Below are 10,411 nucleotides of genomic sequence, written 5' to 3'. Positions count from 1 at the left end.
ATGGCAGCAGGATCCGACCTAGAGGACTGAGGAGGGGAGCAGAGTGTCCCTTCAGCAGGAGGGCAGGCAAGGGTTTCATCCTCTTTCTAACTTAATGTTGGCAACTACTGATCCTCAATGCTCCCAGACATCAACTAACAGGGGGCTGCAAAGTGGTCAGTCTCTCTTGTCATTCTTTTAGCTGTATTAATCTTATAAGAAAACATTTCTTCTCATCATAATGAGGTTACCCAGTGGTAAGAGTTCATACAGGAATATGGAAGCAAAATAAATGATTGACTTTTCCCCCTTTTTTGCCGATTTTTAAAGATAACAAACTGGTTCTTTGGTGACCATGAATTAATTTAAAAATTCACCATGAAAAATTCATGAATTTAAACATGTTTGATGGGTTTCAAATCTTTGCAATTAACACCCTTATTGAAGCTCAAACTTTCCAATTTTTGGCTAGAGGGGAACAGTTCCAAGCTGTCTAAGGCCTTCTGACAAAACCTAAAATCTGAAATAAGTAGATGTTCTATATTTCCTGCCCTAGACTTAGTTTAGCATCATCCATTGTTTTCCAACAAAGTTTGGCTTTCTTTTAGGAGAAAATATTTCCCAATTATAATCTGGGTACCAGGAATGACTACTGCTACTGTCTTTGTCAGCTTTAGATCTTTTCAACAGATCTAAATTTGTATTTTAGTTTTAATTTGGAAATAATTTCAACTCCCAAAAAGTTAGAAAATAAAAAATAATAAACACTATAAATCCTTTACCTAGGTTTTCTTATTGTTAACACTTTACTCTTCTTGCATTATACTTTCTTTCTATATATAACATATGTGTATAAATACATTTTCTTCCTTAACTATATGAGGGTAAATTACATATATAATGGCTCTTTACCCTATATACTTCAGAGGGTATTTTGCAAGACATAAAGATATTATTTGTTATAGCATAGTTGCCAACTTCGTGAATTTACACTGAAACAACACTAATCTACTGTCCATATTCCTTGCTAAATGATCTAATATCTTTTATAACTATTTCCCCCCTCCACGACAGAAACCAGTCCTGGAGCAGGTATGTTTTTTACTTATCGGTTTTTAAAAAAACTCTTGAGTATGCCAAAAGTTTTCTGAAATACTCTTCTTGGATCTTCCCTTTTTAAAAACTGTGATTGTAAAATTGTGTCGCAATTTTACAACAATGACCAGAATTCAACCACCTAAACACAAAAATAAAAATGCAAAGGTGACTCATCAATGCCAGGAAGGGTCTGGTGAGTAGTGCTCTAATTAATAAAAGGATTAAAAGAATTCAGACGTGGTACAGCTAACAGTGGCAGTGTGTAGTAGTGCTGGTAACTATTAATGGGGAGAGAGTCTGCAACAGGCTTGATTCTGACATCAGCAATTTGTGGGGAAAAGAAATCACAGAAATAGGACAAGAGCATCAGGACCCCATTTACACGGAGGACGTGGAGACAGGACCTCAACTGAGGTTACCGAACTCACCATTCTGAACAGCTAGAGTGCTAGGTGTTACAAAGCAGAAGTACAACATTCTACTAAAATATCATGTAAACAGGTGAACAGAGACCATGTGGAACAAACCTGTGTAACTCTCATCATCATCAGACAAAGGCACCTCTCTTTTCAGCAACAACTCCAGCTCCTCTGTTTCTGCCACATCTACTGGACGCTCCCCATGTTTATTAGCTTGAAAAGGGTTTCCACCATGACGAAGCAGCAGTTTCACAATCTGCAACATTGAACAGTAGGAAGACTCAGTCCTTTTGTTGACTGCATTATTTCAACCATTCTCCCGATTATACACACAGTCTCCTCCTGCTCCGTCTATTCCGCCTCCTTCCCCACTATCTATTCTAAATCATAATTACTCTCAAGTTCCATTTTCACTGCCATCCCCCTTCTGACTGCATCTACTACCAAGACAGTTGCTCCTTAAAATTGAGGTTGGGCTATCTTAGTACCGAATCTCATGATTTTTCTGAGATCTGTTTCATCAAACATTTGACAAATATTTACTAAGTACCTTTAACAAGGACTACATCAAGTTCTCCAGATAAATCAATGAACAAGAGTAACAAGCTCCCTGGCCTCTTGCAATGTACAGGCTACAGGAAATCTCAAAAGAAGTACTTCCCCTGTTTAAGGCAACCAGCCCTACACCAAGGCTCTTTAATAATCTTCTTTTCTCCATCTCCCTGGGATGTAAACTATCACTAACTGATATGAGATTACTTAAAATTAATGAAGCTTAAAATGCAACGTCTCTGACTTTCATGATCCCCTTACATGGCCCTGTATCTTTTTATTCATTTCTTAAAGAACCTGTCCCCACAAATTACATAAGTTTTGGGCTCCACAAACCAAGATGTGCCTGGCTAGTCATTTCGTTTTTTTGGTTTCTTTCTTTCTTCCTATTCCACTTCTTTTCTATATTAAAACCTTTTTTGATTGCCTTATTTCTAGAAACCAATCTTTCTAGTTCATTTCTCTTTTGCCTTAAAACAATAATGGGAATAAAGAAACAGACTTAAAAAAAAAGAAACTGTTTAAGCCTATACTCTTCTCCTCCACCTAAACCTCTCTTCTTTTCTTAACAGTCAAGCTCCTGGACAGTGTTTACCCTTGCAGCCTTAGACTACTTCTTTCTTACTGGCCCTTCAGCCTTCCACCTACAATTATGTTGCCATCAGTCCAGTGAAATGAGTCTTCTAATATCTGTGAATATCTAAGCCACAGGTGATTTCCCCAGGGCTCTGTCCTTGATTCACACTCTGTTCTACATCATCTCCCTGGAGGGCTCACCACCCACTCTGAATGAGATGACAATTATGCAATCCATCCATCCATTTTCATTCTCATGCTCATTCTTTCTTAGCCCTCTTCTTCAGCTTCAGAACCAAATTTCGATATATTATATTTTAATACAAACGTTGAACCCAATTGGTCCCAGAGTTCATTAAACTTGCACCCTTATCCTTTATCTTTTCTATTCTTAGTGACTAGCACCAAAATATACCCAGTCACTGAAGCCAGAACGATGGGAGCCATCACTGATTCTTGTTTTTCATTCATTGTTGCTGTTTAGTTACTAATTTGTGTCCTTCACTTTTGTGATCTCATAGACTATAGCCTACCAGGTTCCTCTGTCCATAGGAATATTCAGGCAAGAATACTGGAGTGGGTTGCTAGTCCCTTCTCCAGGGGATCTTTCTGACCAAGGGATCGAACCTGCATCTCCTGCACTGGCAGGAGGATTCTTTACCACTAGTGCCACCAGCGAAGTCCTTTTCACTCATATTCCTCGTCAGACAGGTGGGAAGTATTATTAATTCTGCTTCCATGACATCTCTTTTGCTTTGAGCTTTTATTTCCAGTGACATGAGTGTGTGCTGTCATAGGTAAATCTGTACTATAATTTATTAACACATTTCTGCCCTTGTCCTAGACCATAAACTTTATGTGAAATCTTTGTTCGTTTTTGTATTCTCAATACACAACTATGATGTTTTCTGGTATAGCACATCTTTTTCAAAAAACATTAAACAAGATGCTACAAATCAGGAATTTCTAACAAATGAAAGTATTTAAGAGTAACAATGATTCACAGTGAAATAAAAATGAAAAATTGTTTCTAGGCTATGGAAGAATAAAGCATCAAAACAGAACATTTGAAATGTAAGAACACAAAAAGAAAACAAATAACTCATGATCAATTGCTGCTGCTGCTACGTCGCTTCAGTCGTGTTCAACTCTGTGCGACCTCAGAGACGGCAGCCCACCAGGCTCCCCCGTCCCTGGGATTCTCCAGGCAAGAACATTGGAGTGGGTTGCCACTCCCTTCTCCATGATCAACTGTTTTTTTTTTTTTTTTCATGATCAACTGTTAATGTTCAATTTTCCTATTTATTAATTTTCATCAAGTTGCATTTTTTAATAAGATCAAATAGCTATTCAAGGGTGCTAGTGAAAAACAATTGTCCCTGATATTTATATTCAATGCTCAAATATCATACCTAGCATGCTGCTTCCGTATTTTTCAGTTTTAGGTGTTGTCTACTGTCTTACAATGGAAGACAGGGACTCAGCTCTCGTTTACCAACTGCACCCCTGTACTCCTATACATAATCATTCCCCCTCCTCCTAACTTTCCAAAATAGTCATATTATTTTGTGTGTATTATGATTAATATAAATATTGAACCAAGTAGCATACAATGACTAAATTTTCATTCTTACACAAGTCATTTTATCCCAGAGTTAACTATCTTCATTTTTCATTTGCTCAGTGTTCTACATACTTATCTTTAACTCATCCCCCATTCTGCTACAAGCACAGATCCCTTCAGTTCCACACACAACCACTGTTTCTGTTAAAGTCCTTCTCCAAGCCTTCTCACTTACTTTAAAATGGACTGGCTGCTGTCTAGATTTGCTTCTCATCTGTCATCTTCCTTCATCCTATCATCCTAGAAACACCCTTTCCTCAGTTTTGTGTTGAATTCTTTAGATCGTATCTTCTTTGTTGGTTTATGCCCTCGTTTTGTTGAAACACTACCTCCAGGAGATTCTTGAGAAATGGTTAAATAATCTGAGAGTTTTTTGGTACATGTCAGAAAATACCTTTACTCTATCCTCACTTGAGTAATACTTACTTTGGACATAGAATAGTTTTCCCTCCAATTTCAAAGGCATGAGCATTATCTTTTAGCTTCTAGTGCTGTTATTGAAAAGTCTGATGCCATTCTGATTTTTTACCTTTACATGGAACTTGCTTTTTCTCTCTGTAAGCTGGAAGACGTCCTTTGCCCCTATGGTTCTGAAATCCCAGGATAATGAATTTTGATCTCGGTCTTTTTAACATTCATGCTGAGCATTCAATTACCCTTTCAATCTGAAGACACCTGCTCTTTCAGTTCTGAGAAAATTCCTGCTTTTATATCTGATAAAGTCCTGTGTTTTCACTGTTCTGTCTTCTAAGAACTCTTTAAGATACTGGATCTCCTGAATTAATCTTTCTTCTCATTTCCCCTCCTCCGTCTGTTTCCTGGTTTCTGGGAGGTTTTCTCAACTTTATCTTTAACCTTCAATACTGTATTTTTCGTCCTGTTATCATTTTATTAACTTCTAAGAGCTTTTTTAAGAGTCACTCAATGGATGTGAGTCTGAGTGAACCCGGGGAGTTGGTGATAGACAGGGAAGCCTGGTGTGCTGCGATTCATGGGGTGGCAAAGAGTCGGACACGACTGAGCGACTGAACTGAAGCTATGTTAAGAAAAGTAATCTTCTCTTAATCTAAATAATTTAGGACAGAACTGCTATCTTTCTATTTTTTTCACCTTAGAAATGTCTTATGGATGGTTGTAGTCATCATGAGTATCATTGGAAGAAATCTAATTCTTTGCTGGAGAATCATATGATACAGATAAACACAAATGAGCTTTTGGTGGCTCTCATTTCCCTCCTCCTCTTTGGGGACAAGTAAAGAATAAGGAGAAAATAGCCCTCAACAGCTCTGAATTATGACTCCTACTATCCTAGGCATGTTGGTAGGAGGAAAAGCAAAGGTCTCTTGAAAACAGCATGCCAGTCTCCCTCTGGAAAGAGACTGGAAATAGTGTTTGAATCCTTGTAAGTACATCAGCTCAAAGGTCAGCTTCTGGAAATATTTTGTAGCAATGTGCATATTTAGAAACTTGTATTCATAGAAACATGTCTTACTCATAAGGCATAATTCTTTAACATTACATTTAGCAATCAAGAGATCTTTTTATGCAACATTTAAAGAAAAACTATTCATGTTTGAAAAACTATCAATAATCCTTTTTTTAAAAAAGGGAAGTGAATACAGTATTTAACACAGCACACCCAGAATACAAATTATGTATGTATGAGACTCAATATTCAATACAGAAAACAGAAAAGCACACGAGTGAAAAATAATATAGTTAAGGGCTTATCCCATAGGTATGTATGAGACTGGAACAACGGTAAGGATCAGTTTAGGAAAAATAACATTATTATTTTTCTTCAAAATTTGAACTTGAGAATTATGAAAAAGTCTTTTAGAAAGATTTAAGTGAGAAAATGGCACTTTTAATTTCTGAATTTTAGTTTCTAAAATATTTGAGTATATTTGAAAAATAGCAATAGTAGCCTTTTAATCTCTGACCTCTGAAATTTCCGTAACATTTTAGATTTCAAGGTAGGTTTATATGCTCAGTGTCTTTTTTTCCTTCAAAATATCCCCTTTAAATAGGTATTATTTATTATGGATGAGAAAAAGGAAGTTGAAAGGAAAAAAGTAACTTGAGACCACACATATGGCAAACTGGCCAGACCAGAACTGAATTTGTATCTATCTTCACAAATTTCATTTTTTTCTCAACTAAAGCGGCTTTTAAAAGGCAGGCAGCATGACCCTGACATTTTTATTGTGTCAAAAAAGAAAATAAGGCTGAGAATGTTTGCTGCTAATGAAAAAACTAAGGGGGATTTTTCTAGCAGAAAGGTATGAGATGACACCAAAATTCGAGCTAGGGTGTTAGAAAACATGTCCTGTGTTATTCACCAGAGAGCAGAGACAGCGTATTGAACAGCTCTTCCAGCTTAATATATCATTACCTCACTTTCTCTTAAGAAGACATTGGTATTTATCTTGTTTAGTCCCTTAACTTGGACTCTTATCAGTTTAATAAACTTAGGAGTGTCTCAGACCAATGTGACCTCATGTGTCTTTGTTTCGCCAAACTCCGGGAGAAGCTAAGGGTACTAGGTACTAGAATGTAGTGGGTCATACAGTTTCCACAACAGACACCAAAGGATGTTCATTTACTGTGATGATTAAAGTGATTAATACATATGAATCATTTACAACACTTATCTCCAAGTGAAAACACACAAATATTGCTGTGAGAAGTTAATGCAATGTAGTTCACAAATTCACAACCACTCCAGCCAGAGACTGGAAATCTCACAGAGACTGAGAATCCCACATGAAATTCACGGCAAAGAGAAATCCTTGGACAGCATCTGTGCCACAGATCTAGGGCAGCTAGTCTCACCTGAAGCAGGATACAAGATATTTTGTATACAAAGATACTCTCAAAAACAATGAACTGATGGATGTGTCTGACCTTATTCAGGGCATTTTAGAGTTATGAGAGAGAGAGTAAGGAAATACAAAATATATATTTACACAGAGAACTAAATAAGAAAAATTAGAACAAGGCTGAGTAGTAACCAAGGTAATAAATAAAATCCAAGGCAAAATAAAATTAGAGTACACTCTGTGAGTCTCAGAGCAGCAATATATATTAAAATCCTTTGCAGGAGTCAGTAACTAGAGACTAAAATTTAATAAGGCAAAATAGCTTACACCTTGTTAGAAATGAAGAGAAGAAACACAACAGCTGCTTTTGGCTAATGGTACTGGGAAGGGTGGAGGGACACAAGGGAGAATTTAGGTATTTTTCTGAGCTAAGTAATACTTTTCAACTTTCTAAACTATGCACAAGTATGTCAATAAAAGTCAAAATTAAGTGAAAAACAGAAACTACTTCTTTGATGAACAGAATCCTTTGCTTTAGACACAGCTAACAGTGGCCTAGGTTGATCTGCTTCAGCTATAAGCAGGTTACAGTAATGGAACTAAGCACTGCTGCTGCTGCTGCTAAGTCACTTCAATTGTGTCCGACTCTGTGCAACCCCACAGACGGCAGTCCACCAGGCTCCCCCGTCCCTGGGATTCTCCAGGCAAGAACACTGGAGTGGGTTGCCATTTCTTTCTCCAATGCATGAAAGTGAAAAGTGAAAGTGAAGTCGCTCAGTCGTGTCTGACTCTTTGCAACCCCATGGACTGCAGCCTATCAGGCTCCTCTGTCCATGGGATTTTCCAGGCAAGAGTACTGGAGTGGGGTGCCATTGCCTTCTCTAGGAACTAAGCATTAAACATGCTTAAAACAGAAGCTTCATTACAACAAAGATGGGGTAGAGACTTTGCCAGAGACTGAAAATGCAAATGGAATTTAAAACCCAGCATGGGTCATAATATTGCATCAAAACAAATCAAACATGGTATTTAAAGATGCCATTAAATTTTCAAGCATATATAATCGAGTTTGATTAAATCGTCTTATTATATACATAAGCATCTGAGTATCTTTAAATAAATAATGTCAGCTAAAATTCAAGAACAGTTGTTATATACAAAGGAATCATTAAATATTAATGTCTTAAAAAAGGTATGACAGTGTAAAATTTTTATAAGTAAAATATGCTTTAATCTCTATATCTAATTATCCGACAGTAGAATGGCCCTTCAAATAAAAATTTTGCCAAGTTGCTTAATTATCAAATTAAATAGATTTTATGAAAAGATAATGCTAAACTCATAATAGGAATTAGCAATTAGAAGGTAGAAAATGGGAAAATAAAACACAAATGAGCTGGTCAGGCAATGAATGAAATATGACACCAGACTGTACAACTAAGAAGTGAGTTAAATTACTCTGGGTTAAATGTATCTTTTGAAGATGTGTATTACTGCTCCTCCTGTCATACTCACATCTCTGTGCCCACTACTAGCGGAATCATGGAGTGGAGTGTCATCATCTAATCCTTGTGTGTTAACATCTGCTCCAGCTGCTATCAGTATCTTAGCAACATCATAATATCCCACGTTGCAAGCTTCATGCAGTGGTGTCCAACCTAAAGTTACAATATTAATTGAACATATGGTACACTTCTACTAATTCAACACATACGCTTTTAATATACCCATGTGTGATACAGTAATTCTAAATGTACACAATACAAGGAAAAAGGAATGATGAACAAGCTACTGAAAATAAGTACCTAAGAAAACCACTAATTTTACAGAAGGTTCATCCACAATAATATTATTTCCCATGAAAGTGAAGTCATTCAGTCGTGTCCAACTCTTTGCGACCTCGTGGACTGTGGCCTATCAGGCTCCTCCTTCCGTGGGGTTCTCCAGGCAAGAATACTGGAGTGGGTTGCCATTTCCTTCTCCAGGGGAGCTTCCCGACCCAGGGATCAAAACCAGGTCTCCCACATTGCAGGCAGATGCTTTACTCTCTGAGCCACCAGGGAAGCCCCATTATTTCCCATGGGGCTAAATTATTTGACAAAAGTATTAAACTAACATTTAAGCTTACCCAATGAATATAAACTAGCTATAATTTATAATAATCAACTGAATTATAAATAAGAAGAGTATAAAAGGGCAAAATAAGCTTGTTAGGGTCTTACAATAATACAAGATAGTAAACAGAGTTCCCTGTATACAGCAGATTCTTATCTATTAATATTTTATATACAGTAGTGTGTATATGTTAATCCCAAAAGTGAAAGTGAAAGTGAAGTCGCTCAGTCGTGTCCGACTCTTTGCAACCCCATCGACTATGGCCTACCAGGCTCCTCCATCAGTGGGCTTCTCCAGGCAAGAGTACTGGTAATCCCAAATTCCTACTAATTTCTCTCTTTCCCCTACCCAGGGCTCTCTCATATACTTTTTTTTTTCTTTTTTCCATATACTCTTGATGGGAGTGTAAATGGATCAGGGATCTTTCTTTTGGAGGGTTATTTGCCTGATTTTCAAAAAAATGGATAAAAATTTTATCCTAAATTAGATAAAAAATTATATGGTAATATGCCAGATAATACAGAAGCTTAATATTTAAGAATTTGAGTGATTACTGACGTGGATCAGGGTTTCATGTACAAACTCCAAAATAGTTTTAAAGTATACTTTTAGAACACTTTTATTTCAGAAAGAGGAACAAAGAATGTTGATTAAATTGTAATCAGAGTCTGTTTAGGTGACAACCTCAAAATTTTAGTTCCTGAGTATGTCTTTAATTACAAGTCTTACCTGCAAAATCTTTCACATTCACATTTGCCCCTAAACTTATTAGTTCTTTGACTTGTTTTACATCTCCTCGAATAGCTGCCATGTGTAAAGGAGTTTCACCACGTTCATTTCTTTTATTAACTTTATCTTTTTGTCGAGATGAGGAACTGGGAGTTTTCTTTTGGGCTGGTGGTGTTTGCGATGGATGATTTGGTGTGGAATCTGTAAGAAAGAGAAAAGTTTAAAGTTCTAGACTAAATATTTTGTAATATTCATGTAAAGGTTTCTACAGGTAATGTGCTAATTTCTTGGACTGAGGGAGTACCTTCTCACCCAAACAATCTGACACTTGACTTGGATAATCTGATAATGACTCAGAGTAGATTTTCCTTTAGGGTTATCAAATACTGCATGTGCCAACTAAGAAAAAAATGTTTCACTCTGTCAATTCTACCCTGAAAGTACTTGCTCAATGAATAATTGGATAAACTGCAAAAAACCCATTTTTCATGGCATGT

At 36.8% G+C, this 10,411-nt stretch overlaps 1 protein-coding gene across 6 annotated transcripts in view; it reads right to left on the bottom strand.

Moving 5' to 3' along the window:
* The window catches only part of ANKRD12 (ankyrin repeat domain 12), a 98,389-nt gene that overhangs the window by 25,767 nt on the left and 62,211 nt on the right, over positions 1-10,411 (bottom strand). For all 6 annotated transcript variants that reach the window (XM_024984609.2, XM_024984610.2, XM_059881045.1 and 3 more), the window contains 3 exons: positions 9,915-10,115; positions 8,586-8,728; positions 1,605-1,752 (listed from right to left, as the gene is read on the bottom strand). In XM_024984609.2, coding sequence (XP_024840377.1) covers positions 1,605-1,752; positions 8,586-8,728; positions 9,915-10,115 — 492 coding nt within the window. The remainder of the gene's footprint in view (positions 1-1,604; positions 1,753-8,585; positions 8,729-9,914; positions 10,116-10,411) is intronic.

Source organism: Bos taurus, chromosome 24 (assembly GCF_002263795.3).
Source record: "Bos taurus isolate L1 Dominette 01449 registration number 42190680 breed Hereford chromosome 24, ARS-UCD2.0, whole genome shotgun sequence".
In the NCBI taxonomy this organism is placed as follows: Eukaryota; Metazoa; Chordata; class Mammalia; order Artiodactyla; family Bovidae; genus Bos; species Bos taurus.
This window is presented reverse-complemented; position numbering and strand designations above follow the sequence as displayed.